This window comes from Balaenoptera ricei, chromosome 8, assembly GCF_028023285.1.
Source record: "Balaenoptera ricei isolate mBalRic1 chromosome 8, mBalRic1.hap2, whole genome shotgun sequence".
Classification (NCBI taxonomy): domain Eukaryota; kingdom Metazoa; phylum Chordata; class Mammalia; order Artiodactyla; family Balaenopteridae; genus Balaenoptera; species Balaenoptera ricei.
Window position 1 is genome coordinate 19,037,905 of NC_082646.1, and position 23,085 is coordinate 19,060,989.

The 23,085-nt window shown below is 39.7% G+C and overlaps 1 protein-coding gene across 2 annotated transcripts; it reads left to right on the forward strand.

Moving 5' to 3' along the window:
- Window positions 1-181: 181 nt before the first annotated feature.
- Window positions 182-22,304, forward strand: ACAT1 (acetyl-CoA acetyltransferase 1). 2 transcript variants are annotated; one of them, XM_059930382.1, is made up of 12 exons: window positions 182-347; window positions 9,555-9,602; window positions 10,672-10,789; window positions 11,070-11,165; window positions 11,373-11,473; window positions 14,810-14,953; window positions 15,708-15,858; window positions 16,763-16,870; window positions 18,581-18,694; window positions 19,558-19,622; window positions 21,321-21,478; window positions 22,023-22,304. In XM_059930382.1, the coding sequence occupies exons 1-12, from the start codon at window positions 276-278 to the stop codon at window positions 22,141-22,143; spliced, it is 1,296 nt and encodes a 431-aa protein (XP_059786365.1). In that variant the 5' UTR covers window positions 182-275; the 3' UTR covers window positions 22,144-22,304. The 2 variants fall into 2 exon arrangements, with proteins under 2 accessions (XP_059786365.1, XP_059786366.1); XM_059930383.1 differs by having other exon boundaries at window positions 183-347; window positions 16,775-16,870.
- The last annotated feature ends 781 nt before the right edge of the window (window positions 22,305-23,085 follow it).

A 23,085-nucleotide genomic window follows, 5' to 3' on the forward strand; every position in this document is an offset into this window, starting at 1 on the left:
CCACTGGTCTCAGAAGGTCAGAAGTAGTGGAAAGGGGACCTGGCACCTTATCAGCTGGCTTCTAAGCCAGCGCCTCCTGCCACGCGCCGCTCGGGCGTCCCAGCGCCAGGCTCCGCCCCGCCCCTCCTCTGCTGCCGGCCAATGGCCGGCGGCCGTCGCGGCCCGAGGCTGCTATTGGAGGAGGCGGCCGGGTCGGCGGGTGAAGCGGGGTTAGGGACCCGCCGCTGGTGATCCCTTCTCTCCGCTGGTAACTGTCCGCTCCGCGCTCGGCCACCATGGCTGTGCTGGCGGCCCTTCTGCGCGTTGGCGCCCGCGGGTGCAGCCCCCTGCTTCGGAGGCGGATGCAGGTGAGAGGGACTGGGACTCGGGACTCGCCTCGGAAGTCTTCTGCCTGCGGCCTCGCGGCCGGAAGGAGCCCTAAATGCAGGCCTGAGGAAGCCCCCGGCGGGACCCACGCCCTGAAAGCCACGCGCTCAGACTTGCCGGCTCGTACAGGGCATTTCCGTTCTCAGGGGCCCTCCCGGATCGTGATAATTGCTTTCTAGTGTGTCAAATAAGGCAGGTAATTTGACAGGCAGAAAGGCGCGGGCTTGGTTCTGACCTTGCCCGACGGGTAGGGAAGGCCCGTAAAACTGTTTCCGAGCTTTTCTTTAAAGCATGTTTGTGAGCGTTATTGTCAAGAGATTTTGATTTCATGCAATAGGTAATCATTATGGGCTTACAGGGTGATAATAAAAAGATGTACGGACTCGGAGCAACTTCAAACCTATCAGGGAAAATAAATGGCTACTCACTTTCTTGATGAGTAACGCTTACGTATTAAGGGCGTCCAGAGCCGTGTTTCTCCTCTGGCTGTTGTGTTTAGGGAACACAGGAGCGACAGCCTTGAAGGAATCTACTATTTTCCGTACGTCAAAGCAAGCTAGCTTGCACCACATGTTTAGGGTCTGGCAAAAGCTAAGGAGTAGGTAGAGAAGTTCAGGGTGTGGTTGGTGAAACGTGACTTTTCCAGTTTGGTTGGAGTAATAAAGTTTGAAATCCAGTCATATTGTAAGGGTTTGGATTTGACTTAAGTCAGTGAGGACCGTTGATATTTTTGCTCTTGTCATAATTACAGGTATAGGAGCACTGAAGTGGGGAAAAAACTGTTGTCTGTTAGGTGTGATGTAACTTGACTGGTGTGCTGGCAGTAGGAGCTGAAAGGGAGGAGCGCTATGCAAGAGATTGTGAAAGAATAAGTGTAGAACTTGACAAATGCAGAGTGAGGGTGGGAGCCAAGGGAAAAGGAAGAGTCAGGAGGAGTGGGTTTCCAGGAAACATGAGTTCTTAGCATATTTGTTAGTGTGTCGGAAATCACAAAAATGTACTTGGGTCATCCTGAGTTTCAACCAACATTTACTAGTGAATTAGGTGAAATAAGTACTCTAATTTTGTAAAAAACAAAACAAAACATAAACCAAGTGCAGAACCCTCTTAATTTATAGTTTAACTAGGGGCTTAAAATCAAACACAATTGTTGCTGATGAGAAAAATGAAGTTGTAGGTTATGTAGCATATGATTTGTGGTGTTCATTTAATTGAACTCTAGGAATTAGTTGTATTGGTTGTTACTTGAATTAAGTGGTCATTTAATGAACCATGGAAATCTGTTTGTTTTAACAGGTTTTCAATATTCAGTGCCATTTTGTGGAATGGAACTTGATCTCTAACCCATTAAACTGGCTTTTTCTCTTTTGCCTTCAAATACACACAGGTCTCCCTTACGGTCAAGAAACCTTTATGGACTTTATCAGAGCTTGTTGCTTTCCAGCTGGAATTGCTTTTTTCTTATGGTCAAAAGAGTAGTCCTCCTCGTCACCTTCGTTTACATCCATTTCTCTTTAAAGCTCTGCAGTTAGATTTCTGTACTGCTCAACAGAAGAATACCAGTGATTTTCTTTTCCTGTATTTTTTCTTCTTCTTCTTGACTTTTCTTTATACTATATTTGACACTTTTGACCATTCCCTCCGTTAAAGTCCTGTCTTGCTATTTTGAACCAAGATAATTTTCCTTTAATACTCAGACTTAAAAAAAAAAAAAAATCCTGCATTGTGCCAGTCCTGAGCCTGTTTGTTCCCAGATTCACCTCCTCTTCTCTTTCTATATTGCTGTGAGGCCGACCCTTGCAGGTGCCAGCATCATCTGGCTTCTGGCTGGGTTCAGAAACTGGTGGAAGATTGGGAGATAAGAAGGGAGAAGTCAGGATAATTATTTTTTTCCTCTCTCTGCCTTAGATTGTGTTTCTGACAATGTCTGCCAGTCCTTTGGTTCTTGCTTCTGCCAGGTGACCCTGACCCCTTGGCTTTGGTAACCCTGCTTCTTCCCTTTGTCTTAACAGCCTGAGCATGCTAGTGGCTTCCTGTTGCTAGTCTCTGTGCTGCTGTCTCCTGTTCTCAGCTCTTCTGTCACCTGTACATTTATTTATTTATTTATTTATTTATGGCTGTGTTGGGTCCTCGTTGCTGTGCGTGGGCTTTCTCTAGTTGTGTCGAGCGGGGGCTACTCTTCGTTGCAGTGCGTGGGCTTCTCATTGCGATGGCTTCTCTTGTTGTGGAGCACGGGCTCCAGGCATGCGGGCTTTAGAGCGCAGGCTCAGTAGTTGTGGCTCACGGGCTTAGTTGCTCCGCGGCATGTGGGATCTTCGCGGACCAGGGATCCAGCCTGTGTCCCCTTCATTGGCAGGTGGATTCTTAACCACTGTGCCACCAGGGAAGTCCCTCACCTGTGCATTTAATTCTCTGCATTAAATTCTGTTTCACATAGAATGGTTTTTATTTTCCTGGTTGAATCCTCATGGATACTCATGGTTTTTGCATTCCCTTCCCATTCCCTTTCACCCTGTGGAGTTTTGAACCTCAGTTCTCAGGCCTTTCTTATACAGAAAAAAAGAACAGAATGTTTTGGTAAGCAAGTAAGTGGTGATAGTGATCTGATTGGCAGTAAACACAGAGAGAAATGGATAGATTCAAGAGATAGCATGGAGATAGAATCTGTTGAACTTAATGACTGATTGGCTGTGAATGGCTGAGAGAGGAGTTCCACAGGCATTGATGAGCCCAGCTACAGCAAGTGTGTAGACAGAGGAGAGAAGAGGGCTTTGTACAGGGCCTTTGGGAGACACAGTATTTCAGGACAGACAAGAACAAGTGGGAACCCGTGAAGGTGAATGAAAAGAGAGGATGGTGTTGTGGAAGAAAACCAGAGGAATGTAGTGTCACCTGAAAGCCAGGGGAGGGGAGATTTCCAAGAAGGAGGGTGTATTAGTTTCCTTGGGCCATTGTAAGAAAATACCACATATCGGGCAGCTTAAAACAACAGAAATGTTGCACAGTTCTGGAGGCTAGAAAGTCCGAAATCAAGTGTTGGCAGGACCCTAATGAATCCTGTAGGGAAATCCTTCCTTGCCTCTTCTGAGCTTCTTGTGGTTTGCTGGCAATCTGAGTCCCTTGGTTTGTAGATGCATCACTCCAGTCCTCCATCTGCACATGGCAATCTCCCTGTGTCTTCACTTCCCTTCCCTGTGTCTGTCTCTGTGTTCAAATTTCCCCTTCTTATAAGGACATCAGTCATATTGGATTAGGGCCCACCCTAATGAACTTATTTTGACTTGATTACTTCTGTAAGGACCACGTTTACAAATAAAGTTACATTCTAAGGTCCTGGGGGTTAGGACTTCTTTTGGGTGGGGCACACAATTCAACCCGTAACAGAGGGAGCATTCAACAATGTAAAAATTTAATATAACAGTGTTTATATAAGATTTTAACAAAGGAATTATATAAATGAAATACATAAAATGAACATATACATAAAATGAAAAGTGTTGATTGAAATTAGCATAACTGTTTAATACTTGGAGAACTTTATAAAGACCTGAAGAAATACAGATTTGGATATCAGTTTTATGTAAGGGAACTTTGCTTCCTCATACAGACAATAATATGCATAAACACAAGGTATTTTGAGTACTAACTGCTAAATCCTCTAAGAAGTTGAAAAATTTTTTAAATGATTAATCTGTTTTCTCAAAATGTTTCCTTGATAATGGCTCAATTTCTAATTCATTTTACTGATTTTTACAGTTATTTTGGCATATGGATAGTTCTCATGAATTTGTGTCCTGTGAACAGAAATAATGAAAAATTAGTATCACTGATGACACGCTTGATTAGTGAAGAATATCATAAGCAAATCATTAGTTACTCAAAAATTATGCAGTACTTTGGAAAGAGCAGTTGCCTCAGCTTCCTAAATTTTATTACTATTTTAAATAAAATATATAATATGTATAACAAATATATACTATGCATAATATATAATATTATATATATGTATAATATGTAAACTATATATATGTATAATAGAGTGAGACTGCTTGGATTTGAAATCCCAGCTCTGCCCCATATTGGCTCTGTGACTCTGGGCAGGTTACTTGACCTGCCTGTGCTTTAGTTTCCTTACCTGTAAAATAAGAATACTAATAGCCACCCATTGGCTGGTTCTATATCTAAAACATATTCCATATACATCTGTTTGTATCCACCCCTCTTGTGACCTCCCTAGCACTAGCCACATGAGCTCTTGCCTGGTCTTCTTCCCTTTTTCTACTCCTGCTCCTACAATCAGTTCTCTATACTTTAGCCAGAGTGGTCTTTTTATAATAGAAAAGCCTTCAGTGGCTTCTCATTGCACAGACTAGAATCCAGAGTCCTTCTCATGGCCTCTTTGGTCCCTGCTTGCTTCTTTAGTCTCAGCTCAGACTGTGTTCTCCTGAGTATGTGGCTCCTGCTATACTGTTCCACTTTCTATACTTAGCATGTGCCAAGTTTGTTTCTAATTCAAGACCTTTGTCCTAGTTCTTCCCAATGCATCAAATGCTCTTTTCCCTAGATCTTCCCCAGGCTGACTCTTTTTTTTTTTTTTTTTTTTTTTAATTAATTTATTTTGGCTGTGTTGTGCCTTCGTGGCTGCACGTGGGCTTTCTCTAGTTGCAGCAAGCGGGGGCTTCTCTTCGTTGCGGTGCGTGGGCTTCTTATTGCTGTGGTTTCTCTTGTTGCGGAGTATGGGCTCTAGGTGCGTGGGCTTCAGTAGTTGCAGCATGCAGGTTCAGTTAGTTGTGGCTCGCGGGCTGTAGAGCGCAGGCTCAGTAGTTGTGGCACATGGGCTTAGTAGCTGCGCGGCATGTGGGATCTTCCTGGACCAGGGATTGAACCCATGTCCCCTGCATTGGCAGGCGGATTCTTAACCACTGCGCCACCAGGGAAGTCCCCCCAGGCTAACTCTTTAATATTCAGTTTCTCAGCTCCAGTGACATCTCCAAAGAGCCCTCTGTGGAACATCCCATGTAAAATAGGCCCTCACTCTGTAGCTCATTATCCCATTTTGTTGGCTTCAGAATATATTTACCCTACCTGAAATGTTTTTCAGAGCTGCTAGTAAGCACCAGACTTTGTTCATTTGTTTAGCGTTTCTTGCCATCATTGGGATAAAAAATAAATAAAATCAGTCTCTTCTTGAAACTTACAGTCTAGTGGGGAGACAGGCCAGTGAGGGTTACAGAATTATGTGTTTGGGACAAATAGAGTGCACAGTGTGCTGCAGAAGCTAAGACTGGAGTGTCTACCTCTGCCTGCATTGTCAAGGGTGGTCTCTAGAGTTCTTGGGGCAGCTGAGCTGTCCTTGAAAGATGATTGTGATATGCAAATAAAACTTAACTAGTTGTGTTCATTTATCACATATTTATCACACATTATGTTCAGTGTCTTGATCCTACTCTAATTTTGTCATTCCTGGGATATTTAATGAGCTCTAGGCACTATGCCAAGTGACAAGGATGTAGCAGTGAATGAGAAAGGAGGAGGAAGGGAAGGGGGAAAGACAGGACTGCTCTCAGAAGCTTGCATTATATGGAGAGAGAGAGATTATATATGTGAACCCTGTATTTACACAGTGTGAGAGGTGCTTTGAAGGAAATAATCATGTTGAAATAGAAGCCAACTTCAAATAGGCAGGGAGAAGCACTCTGGGGTTGTATCATTTGAGCTGAGACTTGAAGAACAAAAATGAATCAGCCAAGGCAAGCTGGGGAAAGGCTGTTACTGGCAGAGGCACACTGCAAAGAGCTTGAGGTGGGAATGGGTTCAGAACAAAGAGGAGGCTGGTGTGGCTGGCACAAGCAAGAGTGGCATGAGTTTGGAAAGAACATTAGAAAAGAAGACAAAAAAAGGAAAGAACATTAGGAGCCAGATCATACCATCCAGATCATCAGGAGCTCCAGTTCCAGGAGCCAGGAACTTGTAGGATAAGGGAAAGACTGTGGATATCATTCCAAGAACAATGGAAAGCCATCAAAGGATTTTAATCAGGGGAGCGATGTGATCTGATTTACATTTGTGTGTGTGTGGGGGGGGGTTGTTTTTTTTTTTTTGTGTTTTTTTTTGGCCGCGCCATGCAGCTTGTGGGATCTCAGTCCCACTGGGATCTCAGTTTCCCACCAAGGATTGAACCTGGGCCACTGCAGTGAAAGCACCAACTCCTAACCATCGGACCACCAGGGAACTCCCTGATTTACGTTTTAAAAACCGGATGGACTGAAGAAGGGAAGTTGGGGATGCAGGAAATGAAGTAAAAGGCTGTTACAGTAGCAAGAGATGGTGGCTGGGACTAGGTGGCAGTAGTGCAGATGAAGCAAAGTGGAAGAATTTAGGTATATTTTAGACTCAGTATTGACAGTACCTGTGATAGAGTATCTCTAGGTATTAGGCAGAGATGGAGGGTGAGTCCTAAGATTTTGGCTTAGCACCTGGGCAGATTGTGACGTGATGTCTTGAGGAGGGAAATGCTGGAAAGAAACTAGTGTTCTACTTTTCCGGTTTATCACGGCGTGAGGCACCATGAGCAGCAAAGTCTCCCGTGACACCCTCTACGAGGCGGTACGGGAAGTCCTGCATGGGCACCAGTGCAAGGCCCGGAAGTTTTTGGAGATGGTGGAGCTTCAGATCAGCCTGAAGAACTGTGACCCTCAGAAGGACAAACGCTTCTTGGACACTGCCAGGTTGGCACCATTCTCATCCCAGCCCTCAGCGTCCCTGTGTCCGTCTCCTCCCTTCAGGCTCTGGTTGAGCCTGAGATGGCCAGGCACTTGCGGCACTGAAGTGCCCGGGTAGTTCAGACCCCCTGCTCCAGGCAGGCGTGGCTGGACAGACCCTCACACTGGGTCTTAAAACAAGAGGGGAGGGACTTCCCTGGTGGCACAGTGGTTAAGAATCCGCCTGCCAATGCAGGGGACACTGGTTTGAGCCCTGGTCCTGGAAGATCCCACATGCTGCAGAGCAGCTAAGCCCATGCGCCACAACTACTGAAGCCTGCGTGCCTAGAGCCCATGCTCCACAACAAGAGAAGCCACTGCAATGAGAAGCACGCACACCGCAACGAAGAGTAGCCCCTGCTCGCCGCAACTAGAGAAAACCCGCGTGCGGCAACCAAGACCCAATGCAGCCAAAAATAAATAAATAAATTTATAAAAAAAAGAAAAAAAAATTGGCAGAACATTTTGTACATTAAAAGCACCATGGGCAAACCTCAGAGCCTGTACTAAGGCACAGCTTAATAAACCACATTCCCACCATTAAAAAAAAAAACAAAAAACTAGTGTTCTAGGGTGGAAATTGAGAGACATGAGTTGGACATTAAATTCAGGCTATCAAGTTGGCACTTGGATATATGAGTCTGCAGGTCAAGGCTGGAGACAGAAATTTGGAAATCACCAGGACATAATTGCTGTTTAAAGCTGTGGGGCTAGATATGATTAAGGAGACAGTGAAGATGGAAAATTAAAAGGGGCCTGGAACAAAGCCCTGGGACATTCCAGCACTTAGAGATTGGGAAGGGGAGGATGAAACAGCAAAGAAGACTGAGAAAAATAACTAGAGAGATAAGAGGGAGACTATAAGATTGTGTTAAAATGGAAGCCAAGAAAAGGGAGGGTTTGTGTAGTGGTTTACACATATTACCTCATTTCATTCTCACAACAATTTGTGGAGAGTATTTTAGAAAACTTAATGCTCAAGAATACTCAGCTAGTAAGCCCAGGCTCTTAACCACTGTGCGTGTTTCCCCAAGAAGAAAAGTGAGTCCCAGGTTGCTGAGAGGATGAGATGAGTATAGTGAAATCTTTATTGGATTTTGCTATCCAGACATTGTTGATCTTGCTCAGAGCCAACAGTAGGATAGATAAAAGCCAGATTTGGTGGGGTTGAACAGTAAGTAGGAGGTGAGGACAAGGAAACAAATAGTAGGTAACTTGTTGGAGAACTTCTCTTGTACAGAGGAGCTAAGAAATGAGGTGAAAGCTCAATGGGAGTCTGGGTTAAGAGAAGTTTGTTTTTAATTCTTTCAGGCGGGAGGAAGCCTATTACTGTGCTTACGGAATAATCCAGGAGTAAAGGGGATGAATGATGTTGGGGCGAGGGAAGGGATAACGGAAGATGTGGCATCTTCGAAAAGGCAACTGGAATGGGATCCAGGGCAAAGTGGAGAAACCAGGGAACCTTCAACTAAACAGAACCAGAGACTTTAAAGTGGTTTAGAAAAGGCCCTTTGATTGCAAGGAACAACATCCCATTTCACACTAGCTAAGTAGAAAGGGGCTTTTTTGAAGATATACAATAGGCAAGCTCTTGGACATCCAATGTTAGGAAATAAAGTAAAGCTGGCCTTGCTGGAACCCTAACTACAAAATCACTAACTATGTTATCTTTTGTCTCTTGTAGTGTGGCATGGTCTTTTCTTCCTTTTCTGAGTGTATATGTTCCATTCCTTTGCTTCTCTGCTTACTTGTGGCTTTTCTCTTTGCTGTAACCTCTGCTTTTACATGGTGTTGCTGACTAACTCCAGCCCCTTGGGCCTTTCACTTCAAGTGCCCATCATCATCCAGTTGATTGGGTCTCTCAGAGTGCTAGCTTGGTTCAAAGTCCATTCCATTTTTGGTCCTGTCAGCTCTGGCCAGTGGGAGGAGGATGGGAATCACCTTGTAGGTACTTAGGGCTGTCCCTTCCAGACCCTTTGGAGAAAGGGGTGTAGCTGGAGAGGCAATGACTGGCATGTTTACTACAAGTAGGAAATTTTAATTCAGAGTTGGGTCACAGATAATATGCTAGAATCCTTCAGTGTAAGTAGGTTATATAAGCAGCAGCCCAATTTGGGCTTACTTAATTTAGAACTTAGATTTAACTTAAAATTATATTTTATAAAGCTTATACTTAAAAAGGCTTAGAAATTTTAAGATGATAAATTCATCAGAAGTTAAAACATACAGTTCCAATGAACAGTTAATCAGATGAGAATATTACAAAAGTAGTAATTTAAAAAATTGTAACAGTGATATATGCAAACAGGAAAATTTGGAAATTAAAGTATAATGCAGCAAAAAGAAATTACCATAATCCCGTTACTGAGAAGTATAAAGTGATGTAGATTAATATTTTTTACATCATAACAAATATTTATATTACAGGAAATAAGATATGTGGAACGAAGTTATGTATCAAAACCCACTTTGAATGTAAGTATAAATTTAAATTGTGCTTTAAAATTTCAAGAATTTAAAGGAAATGTAGTCTATTAAAAATGCATATTCTAAAGCATGTATAGATGAGGGTCAGCTTGGGATGATTCAGTGGTTAGGAATAGCTAATTATTGAAATATTAAGTCAAACTCCCAAATTACCATAAAAAATTTCAGTCTAGCGCCCTGCATAATTTCTGCTTCTTCCCCAATCATTGTCTATGGTAAACAACCTTCTCTAAAACTAGGTAATGTTCTTCCTTTACTTTTGGGGACCCCCATTATATTGTGTTGGTACATTGCAGAGGCCACATGGAAGATACTAGAAGAAAGGGGCTGAAGGAGACTGGGGATTAGACAGGAAGGACCATCACCTGGTCACCTAGTGCTTCCTGAGGGGTCCTCCTTTTGTTTCATAACGGTTCCTAAAAAGACTTAGTAATAGCCTCAACCATAATCTAGGGAATGGTTCTCTTATTATCTATGAGGATTTATGTATGTATGTATGTATGTATTTATCTAAGAGCATGTAGAAGGCAAGCGTAAGGAGAGAATTGTTAAAATAGTGTTTTGCAATATTTAAGAGAGCTTTTATTTACTTTTTCTTAAATTTTATATTGTCTTATTAATAGTTTAAGAAATTATGGCTCTGGCTGTGTCCTAGTTAAGTGGTATGGCCCCCACTAACATACAGGTCTTGACCCTAGACCAGAGTTTCCCTTCAGTAAGGAAGCCCTTTAATTAGGGCTTTTTATGCAGTTAACAAGGGTTAAACTGATCATTTCTTAAATTTTGACTAAGGGATAGAATTGAACCTTAAGCTTCTGGTCTATGCCTATTTTAGAACTGGTTTCTCTTAGGTTTTCTGTTAGGTCTTAAATCATAAAGTACCAGCACTGAACTGATTTTAGTGCTGTTCTAATATTATTTTCATCTTTGATGGGTAATTAGTCATTCATAAAAAGTCTGTTTCTTGGATAATATATCTATGAATTGTTCATTTATGAAAGATGATGCGGGTAAAATATTTAAATATAATAATTCTTACCATCCTCTGTCTTGCCAGCAAGTGGTCATAGTCGGTGCTGCAAGAACACCCATTGGGTCCTTTCTAGGCAGCCTTTCCGCTCTGCCAGCCACTAAACTTGCTTCCATTGCAATTCAGGGAGCCATTGAAAAGGCAGGTTAGTGGTTGCTTTACTTTTTGTGTTGAGGGGCAGTGATTCAATGGAACAAACGTTTATTTTGCACTTACTATATATGTAACACTTAGAAACGAATTAATGCCTACATTTCTGAATTCCCTTGAAAAGAAGTCCTTGTACTATAGTGTTACGAATGAAGCTCAAAACTGACAAGAAAAAGAAACCATTCCTGCTATATAATGTCATGTATTTTACTAGGTAATTACTAACTATTAAATTGAATGAAATATGGAAATGTCTTTTTGATTTTTTAAAAAAGGGATTCCAAAAGAAGAAGTGAAAGAAGCATACATGGGTAATGTTCTACAAGGAGGTGAAGGACAAGCCCCTACAAGGCAAGCAGTACTGGGTGCAGGTATTAGGACTACATTTTTGCTTTTACACTTAAATGTTTGACATGGCAAAATGGAAGTCATTTCAGCTTAAATAAAATGTTAAATGCATAATAGACTTATATTGGCAGAAGAGATGTTGCAGATTATAGTTTAACATGCTCTATTTTATTACAGTTTATTTGAAGAATATCTTTGTTTTTCAAAAGTATGATTTATATTGGTTTTAGGCTTACCTATTTCTACTCCATGTACCACTGTAAACAAAGTTTGTGCCTCAGGAATGAAAGCCATCATGATGGCCTCTCAGAATCTTATGTGTGGACATCAGGTAAGAAGTACCTTCTTTTCCATTTTATAACTAAAATAATATGCAGTGCTAAAAAACACTAAAAATCTAAGCATATTCATACTCTAGAAGTGAGATTCTTTCTCATAAGTGCAGTTGCTGTGTTGTTTCAGACACTCAGGAGTGTCTGGATTTGCCAATTCCATTTGAAGTCGAGGTCAAAATGATAGCTCAAGTGTCTAGTATTAAAAAATAGTTTTCAGCCAGGACGTTTTAGTCTTTGGGTGCCCCTTTACTTAGAGATTCTGGTTGATTTAAGACACTGTAAATTTTGTCTGTGCTAGAATGAGAAGGGTTTTTGTCATAAATGAGAATAAGGTGCTGACCCTGGGAATCAAATCGTTGATTGAGCCCAGAATTGATGACTAATTTATAGTTCCTTATGTTCAGGTTCAGCTGTAAAATTGTGCAGGCTTTCTGTTGGCCTTGATGATTGTGATCTTGTCTTTACCTGAGACTGAGCAAGAGATAGGCTGCTCAGCAAATATATGCTGGATGTTAGGAGGCTAGACCTGGACTCGTAGACCTAAGAGTTTATCAGATCCAAGCCTTTTTTTCAGTTGAGGAAAGAGGTTGAGAGGACTACAAACACAGTTAGTTACAGGGGTAAAATTAGAAAACAGGTGTCCCTATCCCTGTCTAGTGCATTCCAGCCTATAACACACCAAGGTAAAAGGTAAAAATCAGTTGTGAGGTGTTTGCAGATTATTTTTTACATGTACAGGAATCATAATTATGCATACCCTTGCTGTTACTCCTCCCTTGCTTTGTTTCCAGTTGTAAGGCAAGCCAAAGAGAAAAAAAAGAGTGATACCTGATACACATGCTAAAAACTGAGATGATATAGAAAAGTATAAAATGAACAATCTTCTTTCTTCTTGCCCCACTTTGAATCTCTGACTTATTCATCACTTTTTTGTGTATTCTGCCACCTAAGAGCAGAGAAACTTTGGGGAAGTTTCTTAAACTCTGTGCCCCATGTAATGTCTTGGAGATTATTCTGTATCAGCACATAAGATAGTACTCTATTGAACTGAACAACTATAATATACTTATGGGTCCTTATTGAATGGACATCTAGATTGTCTCCAGTTCTTCACTATTTTAAATAATGCTGCAGACAGTACCCCTATGCATATATCTTTGTGTACTTATAAATACTTAAATCAACTCTTGTTAATTCACTGTACTACGCGGTATAGTGTAGTGGTTAAGAACAAAAAGTCTGGAGCCAGACTAATTTCAAATCCTAGTTTTGCCCATCATTAGTTGAGGATCTACTATGTGGACGTTCACTGGAGATTGGTGAACAAAGCATTAAAAAATGTCATCGTGTGCAAGTCTGTCTTTTGGAAAAATTCCTAAGAGGAGATTTTTGGAGTCAGAGATTTAAAAATTTTGATGTTTTCAAATGCTTTCCATGAAAGTTATACCAGTTACACATTTTCCAAAGCTTGTGAGAGCTTGTTTGCCTATACACAAGGTAACACTGACATCAGGTATTACCAAACCCTGGTCAAACGGTCATGAGATTGTTTAGATGTTTCAGAACGGTTTGAATGACAAGGAAAATTTTGTCTCAGTTGATTTTTTTGTGGTTCTCTAGCAAATGCTTTCAGTTAGTGTTCTTTGATTCATTTGTGCATGTATAAAATTATCTGACTTAGAGGAATACTAGGAATTGCCTTATTTTGAATATTATCTGATTTTGGAAAATGGTCAATTTTATTATATTCTATAGAATAATTGATAACTTAATTTCTGCCACTTATTATTGCCATCATCCCCAGAAAATACTCAGTATTTCAGGATAACAGAATAAAACTTATATGAGAGCTATTTGAGACTCTCCATATTTGAAAACAGGCAAGATATTTAGGTTTCTTTGGTATAGAACTTCTGTTTGTCTTTATTCTTGATTAAAGACTGTGAGAATATAATATTGGCTTTAATTTTATATTTACATTAATGTTTTATATTAAACTATTTTTAAAAATTAGCCCTTATAATGCAAATGAATTTCTTTTGTTAATCTGTAATTACAGGTTAGTTGATTAATACTTATTAAACTTCTACTATATATGCCAGGCACTAATGACATAAAAATAGATATGACAAGGGTTTCTGGCCTCAAAGGAGCTCAGTTTGGTGAGAAGACTTGACACATAAATATAGCTACAGTACAGTGTAATATTATTAATAAAAGCAATGCACAGTAATTGAGGAACACAAAAGAAGGAAGGGAAACTGTTCCAAAAAGGGATAGAAATACGTGGTCAGGGAAAGCATGAAGTGGCTGTGTTTTGATTAGTTTTAAAGGAAATGTAGGTGTTTTACACGGTGGTGGATAGGTCAGAAGTGCAGAGGTGGTGTGAATTAGCACGGTATCTTTGAAGACCTTGATTTTCTTTTTTTCTTTTTGGCTGCACTGCGCGGCATGTGGGATCTTAGTACCCCGACCAGGGATTGAACCCGTGCCCCCTGCAGTGGAATTGCAGAGTCTTAACCACTGGACTGCCAGGGAAATCTCTTTGAAGATATTTAAACAGTTCAGTATGACCTCAGGTGTAGGTCCAGGCATGAGACTGGAAAGGGAACAAGAAGTCAGATTGTAAAGGGCCTTATGTGCTATGCTGGTGAGTCCTGTAAGGAGTGGAATGACCAGACTTACAGTCTAGCCAGAATGACTCAGATGAGTGTAGATGACACTTGGTGGAAGGACAGGCTGCATATCAGATGATCAAGTAGAAAATTACTATAACTATCTGGGAAGAGTTGATTGGGAGGATCACAATCAAGGAAGTAGGATTATTTCCGAGAACTGAGATTACGTTTTTGGCAGTGTCAGTGAAATGAAAGGTTAGAAGAATTTCAGAAGACGGTTCTACATTAAAGATTCCTGGCATTCTTATTAATGTCTGATTCTGATCTTAATTATCATTACACGTTTCAGACCATTTCCTTTTACCAGTGTCAAGAGGGTACTTCCTATAGTGACTGTATAGCAAATGTTTAATAAAGTCCATGTAGAATACTTGTTTGTTGTAGCTGTGTAAAGGGTATAATGGGTTTGCAACTACAGTTGACCCTTGAACATGGATTTGAACTGCCTGGGTCCACTTAATGTGCAAATTTTTTTCAATAAACACGTACTACAGTTGAATCTGTGGATGTAGAACCATGGATAGGGAGGGCCGACTGTGAAGTTATACACAGATTTTCAAGTGTGTGGAGCGTTGACGTTCCTAATCCTGGTGTTGTTCAGAAGTCAACAGTACTACTTGAATTGACATTGGGTTTTTGTGTGTTGCTGAGCAGGATGTGATGGTGGCAGGTGGGATGGAGAGCATGTCCAATGTTCCCTACGTAATGAACAGAGGAGCAACACCATATGGTGGTATAAAGCTTGAAGATTTGATTGTAAAAGATGGGCTAACTGATGTCTACAATAAAATTCATATGGTAATTGTTGCTTTTTAATGGAGAAATGCCATGTATGTAAAATACTGCTTAATTTAAAATATATATATATTTAATTTATTTTTATTTAATTTATTTATTTTTGGCTGCTTTGGGTCTTTGTTGCTGCATGTGGGCTTTCTCTAGTTGTGGCGAGCGGGGGCTACTCTTCATTGCAGTGTGCGTGCTTCTCATTGCGGTGGCTTCTCTTGTTGTGGAGCACAGGCTCTAGGTCCGCGGTCTTCAGTAGTTGTGGCTCGCGGGCTCTAGGGCGCAGGCTCAGTAGTTGTGGTGCACGGGCTTAGTTGCTCCACAGCATGTGGGATCTTCCTGGACCAGGGATCAAACCCATGTCCCTTGCATTGGCAGGTGGATTCGTAACCACTGCACCACCAGGAAAGTCCAATATATATATCTCAGAAACTGAACTGAAGGATATAAATGTTGATTGAGCCATTCATTTTAGGAAAATGTTTTTCTAAGCTCATTGCATCAACTTGGCTCAATTGTTGAATAAATTGCCCCATACTGAAATAGGGCATTTTCTAACTTTAAATAATGGATTCCATAGGTGTTTAATTATTTGTCTTCAAAATAGCAACTTCTGGGCTAATTCAAGTATTTGACGATGAGACATGAGTAAAAAAATTACCTAGTACAGAAAGAAGTATATTTTAAGAAAATAAATTTAACTGCTAACCACTGTTTTATGTTATGCAAAGTTAATTAGTTTTTTAAATCTTCCAACTTCTATCAGGGCAACTGTGCTGAAAATACTGCAAAGAAGCTGAATATTGCACGAGATGAACAGGATACTTATGCTATTAACTCCTATACCAGAAGTAAAGCAGCATGGGAAGCTGGAAAATTTGGAAATGAAGTTGTTCCTGTCACAATTACAGTAAAAGGTTGAAGGATAGATTTTAATTTTTAGTAGATTTTACGTGTTGCTAAATATTTTATGTTTAAGTTTTAGTACATTTTTATCTTTGTTAATTTCAACTGAGGATGCTGACACTGCTGCTTATGGTTAATAAAGGGAAATGTTGCTAATTCAGAGGTAATATTTAGTTTCTAAAATAATTTAGTTTAATTTCTAATATAATTCTTTCTAATATAGCAACAAAGAACACACTAAGTTAAGTGAAAAGGGGGGATTTATTAGAAGGCCACTTGGGGATTCGTCCCAGAACTGAAAGATGTACAGCAGCAACCAGTCAGCTCTGGGAACTTCAGGGATTGGGAGTGGGTAGTCAGTACCATTAGGGCGTGCTGTCTCGGCTTTTCCATGCTGCTTTTGTTCTTTATTGTCTCAGCCTTCCTGTGGTGCTGCCTCCATCTCCAGGGTCACATCTGTAGGGCTCTCAGTCACAAAGGAAAGAGACCTCCTCACCAATTGCAGCAAAATGAATCCACAGTAAAGACTCAGTTAACTTGGTTTAGGTTACATTTCGATTCTAGAAATAATTACTGTGATGAGAATGATGGTGTACCAAAACTTATCCAGCCTAGGTTGGACATCTACCCCTGGGGTTAGAAGAATGAGGTCTGTGATCATAGAAGGAGGCTGAGAGAGGAGAATGAGATGTGGCTGAACAGAAGATTTAAATTGCATCAGGCTACTTACTTAATAAACTCTTCTTTAAGACACTAACAGAAATTATTGATGGTGGATTCTTGAGTGGAATTTACTTGGGATGGTTTAAGGTATGTGGGCATACAGGGAAGCACAGACTACCAGGCACCTTGTGTACCGTTTCTTACTGAGCAACTAATTATTATCTTCACTGCTAAGATTACTTAATTTAAAAGATTTTGTTTTAGGTAAACCAGATGTAGTGGTGAAAGAAGATGAAGAATATAAACGTGTTGATTTCAGCAGAGTTCCAAAGCTGAAGACGGTTTTCCAAAAAGAAAATGGTTAGTATTAAGAAATGAAGCATAAGAAAAAAGAGTCAGTATACCATGTCTCGTCTTAGAACTGCCTAAGGATTTTTAAAAATTCTAGAAAACAACTAGATGGTATTTAACATTTTCAATGTATCAGGCTCAAGTGAAGTTAACAAAACATATGATATTTATCCAAAGTATATTTAAAATTGCTTAACAGTTAATATTTTCTTTGCGTGTGTGTTTGAACTTTTTTTTTATTAATTTTTATTGGAGTGTAGTTGATTTACAATGTTGTTAGTTTCTGCAGTACAGCAAAGTGAATCAGTTATGCATATACATATATCCACTCGTTTTTAGATTCTATTCCCGTATAGGTCATTACAGAGTATTGAGGTAGAGTTCCCTGTGCTATACAGTAGGTTTTTATTAGTTATTTATTTCATATAAACAGTTAATACTTTCAATATATAAAGCCTCTGGAACAGGTTGTAGAATGATGTAAAACAGTTTTTCATATGCACTTCATCTTGAAAGTTTTTCATGATATGAAAATCAAGTTTACATATTATGTTAAATATCTGTAAGCCTCTGGAGGACTAAGCTGATAGCTGTTTTTCATTGTTATATCTCTAGTGCCTGGTTCTCAATAAATAAATGTTGAATGTTAGTGTAAATGGGATCCCAGGTTACTAAATCCTTTGAGGAAAAAAGGTCAGTTCTGCTTTTAAAATTGGCTGTATATAGCTGCGATAATCTGAAATAACTTTTTTCCCTTTTTTGATTGAATTTCTCAATACTAACTGTAGGAGTGGATCGATCTTTTTTATTAAAGCATCATATAAAAATTTATATTGCAGGGAATTCCCCGATGGTCCAGTGGTTAGGACTCCGTGCTTCTGCAGCGGGGGCACGGGTTTGATCCCTGGTCGGGGAACTAAGATCCCACAAGCCTCACAGCTCAGCCAAAAAAAGAAAAAAAAAATTTATATTGCAAAAGTATATTTTTATAATTTTAGCAGCAGTCTATTTTAGGGTCTTCATTGGTATTTAAAAGAAAACGGCTTAATTGACATATAATTTGCATACCATAAAATTCTCCTGTTTAAAATGTACAGTTTAGTGACTTTTAGTATTCATTTAACTTCAAGTGATTGTAGAGAAGAAGAAATATCTGATTTTGACACTGATTTGCAAAATATATAATGAGTGCCTGCTCTACTGTGAATAAGCAAAGACTTAGTGTTAGGAAAAATATGAAGTGGTCCTTATCTTTGAGGAATTATGAACCAGCATTTACCCAGTGCCATCACGCATGCCTTTTGAGGTAGCTTTGAATAAACTGTTACAAAAAACTAACATAAGGGGACATCCCTGGTGGTCCAGTGGTTAAGACGCCACGCTCCCAATGCTGGGGGCCCGGGTTCGATCCCTGGTCTGGGAACTAGATCCCACATGCCACAACGAAGATCCCACACGGGGCAGGAACTAAGACCCGGCGAAGCCAAATAAATAAAAATATATTTTTAAAAAATCTAACATAAAAAGGTATACTGACATTAATTGTGTTATACACATACACATTTAATTATGTGTATTTTCCTGAGGGCAGGAATTATCTCCATCCATATCTTCATGCATCTAGCAACCCAGGCAGTATTCTGTAGAAATTTGTTAAATTGATCCAAACGAATTCAGTGTGAAAGAATGTTCTGACGTCATGCTCATTGATACTTTCAGGTACAGTAACAGCTGCCAATGCCAGCACACTGAATGATGGAGCAGCTGCTGTGATTCTGATGACTGCAGATGCAGCCAAGAGGCTCAGTGTTAAACCACTGGCAAGAATAGCAGGTAGAAAATGTTCTGAACTTGTTTATTCCTAAACCCCTATATTCTTCCTGAAATTGAGGTTCTTTGTCAGTAATATTATATGTAATATTGAAGTTGGCTATTTCTGTCTGTAGGTTGTACTTTGTGACAGAATTTAACTAGTACATGTTTTAATTGAGATAGAACCTCCTTCAGTATTTTTGTTAGGATTTGCTTTGTGTAAGAGAAAGCTTTTAAAAATCTTTCCCTATCCTGGATGATGTGTGGGAGACTACAGGGTACATGTTTTCCCCTGGCACTGTGGGGAAAGGTAGCCAGGTAGAATAAAAAGAATATGGGCTTAGGAGTATAGAGATACAAAAAATCTAATTGTACTGGCATTTATTATTAACTGTGTGGTCTTGGCATGTCCTCAGTCTCCTTAAGACTTTTTAGCTGTAAAATCTGCCTTGCCTTCTTCATAAATAGTTAAACAGATACCATTTTGTTTAGATCATGGTTTCTTAACCTCAGCACCATTGACATTTCACAACAAATAATTGTGTTGTAGGGGGCTATTCTATGCATTGTAAGATGTTTAGCAGCTTGGCTTCTACCCACTAGATACTACAATAAGTGGCATTCCACTTGTGCAACAACCAAAAATATCTCTAGATAATGTCAGTGTCCCTGGAGGCAGTTCCCCCTAACTCCCTATCTGTGAAAGTCAATGGCTTAGATGACTGGTATAATCTTATAAAGTGCAGAATCTTAGAAAAGGCACAAATACATTTAAATACACTAAAAGGTGTAGGAAACTTGCATTTTTTCATATTGTATAAGTTGTTAGATATAGTCTTGGGTGCTTGTAAAAAGATTTTAATGACCTTTTTTTTTTAATAAAGCATTTGCTGATGCTGCTGTAGAACCTGTTGATTTTCCAGTTGCACCTGCATATGCTGTACCTAAGGTGAGAACAGAATAACAGACCATAACTCATTGTGCCAATTTCTGGTTTTGCTTATACCAAGGTTGCATGTTTTAGATTTTACATGTTATTCATCTGCCAAAGCATAGAGGTAGCTTAGTTTCAAATCTTCTCACTTCTCCTGAAAACAATTAGAGAGCAACAAGGGTAACAACAACAAAAGTAAAGGGGCAACCCACAAACTATATTTTCAGTGGAGCAGATAAAAACTACATGATTGAATTCCTTGTGTGGAACTCACACACCTGGAACGGCAACCGCAAAGTGGGAGGTTGGTGCAGCAGAGAAAAGAAGGGAATGCTGAGGATCCAGGGTTCTAGAATTCAAAGCAAATATTCATTACTAGAAGGAGCAGTCTTCAGTCCTGAAAGGGAACTCCCGGGAGCTGGTCTGAGAGTAAAACTGGAGATGGAGAGGACCTATCTGCTCCAATTGTCAGTCTGAGTCTTTGCGGGAAGTTACTAAGGGGTCCCAGGAAAGGAGACAGTGTTGTGTTGGTTTAGGGGTTAAGGGATCTCAGAAGACTCCAGCAAATGTTCCCTTTCAGAAGTAGAGGGCCTCACCGAGAGAGAGAGAGAATGTCTGAGGGTGGCACCCAGATTAAAAAAAAAAAAAAAAAAAATCAGTGGGGAATAAGGATAGAGAAGGATCAGAAACAACAGGGAGTGATGATCTGTCCAGAGGTGGCAGATCTCAGAAAGCAACACAGTTATACAACTTCTGAAAGTGAATGTGCATCACATTGGAAAGGAAGGGTGATAAACATTTCTCAGCTAGATTCTGAGAGCTAGAAAAGTGGCTATAGTTAGGTACCATGTTTTGTCTCATGGTGTTGGAACTAGAGGAAGCTCTTTGAGCTGTACAGCTTAGAAAGCTACCTGAGCCTGCTGGAGGAAGAGAGCAAGGAGGAACAAAAGTTTCATGTTAATTTTATTGTTGCTCACAACAAAAAAATTTCTAAAGATAAACACCCTCCTGCAATAGCTGAGGAACTATCAAAACAAAAGATCATATAATAAGACTTTAAATAAATCATTTACAATGAAAATACGATAGCTCTGAATAACTGTGCCCCAGATAACCCCACAGCAACTTTTATAAAGCAGAAACTCTAGGGGATGCAATGAAAAATTAGTAGAGACTAATATACCTCTTTCATTTGATAGATAAAGAATCTAGGACTAAGCAACATATAATCAGTAAAGTAGATCTTAAGAATATGTATCAACTATGTACCCCTAAATAAAGAGTACGTTTTTTTCAGTTACCCATGGAATGTTCAAGAAAATCAAGTTTTCTCTCTCCAAAATAGAAATACGATAATGCAAACAAGTCTTTGATTACAATGCAATAAGATGAGAAATTAGGGCATTCCCTGGCAGTCAAGTGGTTAGGATTCCACACTTCCACTGCAGGGGGCACGGGTTCGATCCTTGGTCAGGGAACTAAGATCCTGCATGCCGTGCAGCCCCCAAAACAAAAACAAAAACAAAAACAAAAAGATAAGAAATTAAAATCAGAAAATAAAAGGGCCCTTCCTCCTGGAAACTAAGAAACTCCATATTTATGTATTACATCAAAGGGAAATAATATAAATGAAAATTGCAGAATTTCAAGAAGATAATGAAAATAAGTTTTGACTTAATTATCTGAACATAATCTATATTTTTAAAAATTTAGGTTCTTAAAGATGCAGGATTGAAAAAAGAAGATATTACAATGTGGGAAATAAATGAAGCCTTTAGTGTGGTCGTACTAGCAAACATTAAAATGCTAGAGATTGATCCCCAAAAAGTGAATATCAATGGAGGAGCTGTTTCTCTTGGACATCCGATTGGGTAGGTAAAATTATAAAGAAAAATATACCTAGGTTAATGGCTGCCTTTGTATATTCCTATCACAACTTAAACTGCTTCATGATAATTCTTGTTACTCTTGGTTTAACAGTTTTTCTTCCCACCCATCCTTCGTAAGGCAAATACCATTTCTGATAGGATCCCCATTGAACACAGATCTATCACATCTGTTCCTTGAAAACTAATATTGTTTTATGTTGAAGAAGATAATTTAAGAGTAAAATCTATGCTTGGGCTTTTTAAAAAGCTGTAACCATTCTTGGGGCTTCCCTGGTGGGCCAGTGGTTAGGACTCCACGCTTCCACTGCAGGGGGCATGGGTTCGATCCCTGGTCGGGAAACTAAGGTCCTGCGTGCCGCTCAGTGTGGCCAAAAAAACAAACAAACAAACAAAAGCTGTAACCCTTCTTGAAACAAGTCTCCCAAGTTAAAGTAAAGTAGTTAAATTCAGCTATAAGTAATGGCTAATTTGGTTATTCATACAGTCTATAAACCATTAAAGTACCAAAATGCTTTCTTAATCCTAGGATGTCTGGAGCCAGGATTGTCGTCCATTTGGCTCATGCCTTGAAGCAAGGAGAATATGGTCTTGCCAGTATTTGCAACGGAGGAGGAGGTGCTTCTGCCATGCTGATCCAAAAGCTGTAGACAACTTCTGTTGTCTAAGGCAACAACCCTATGTAGCCAGAAAGACCTGCTGTAATCAGGGTGACTGATTACCCTGGGTCAGCTTGTATGAAAATAATGTTTCACTTTTTATGATTTTCAACTCTTTTTTAAAAAATAAGATAAAAAATCAAATCCCCAAACCTTCTGAGATTACACAGTAATTTTTCCTTCTACTTTACATTTTTTCTAATCTTGAACACATTTTTTGTTATAAGGCTGTACTGTTTAAAATACCACTGTGCAATATTAGTGACTTATAAGTAGCTAGAAGCTTCCATTTTAGAGAATAAATCTTAATTTACATTTTTGAGGACTGTTAAAGATTAAGTGAATGTTATCTATCACTAATTTAGATTTAATAGACCCTTCAAAGTTAAGAGCAGTTATTCTGTGCAAACTAGGAATGCCTCAGATCATTAGTCAAGAAGCTAAAGACTGTAGTGTTGCTAGAAACAGGAGGAACCCATGTGCTCAGGTCTGAAGTGGGTGCAATTTCTCATAACCTCATCATTCAGAATTTGTTTGTTTGGGGGTGGGGGTTAGGATTTTTGCTCTGAATTACTACAGTAGCACAGAGAGTGGGAAAGAAGGTGGAAACTAAACTGCTCAACTGAATGGATTTCTGAAGGGAAGAGATTGCCACTTTCATTATGCCACAATGCCTGTTCTTAAGCAGAAGAAAATGCAGCACAAGTATCTATCTTGAGTTGCATCTCATCTAGAAAAAAAACGCACTGTAGGCAGGGGCTATGCACACCAACCTCAGCTGCAGTTCTGAGAAGGGAAACCTTCTGTTCAAGTTGATGTTGACAATAGTTGGGGAGTAGAGGGGACAGAAAAGTGGTATTACATGTATCTCATGGCAAATAATTCAGTGAATTATTCAGTGAATCCTTATCTTTGAAGGGAAAAAAAAAGATA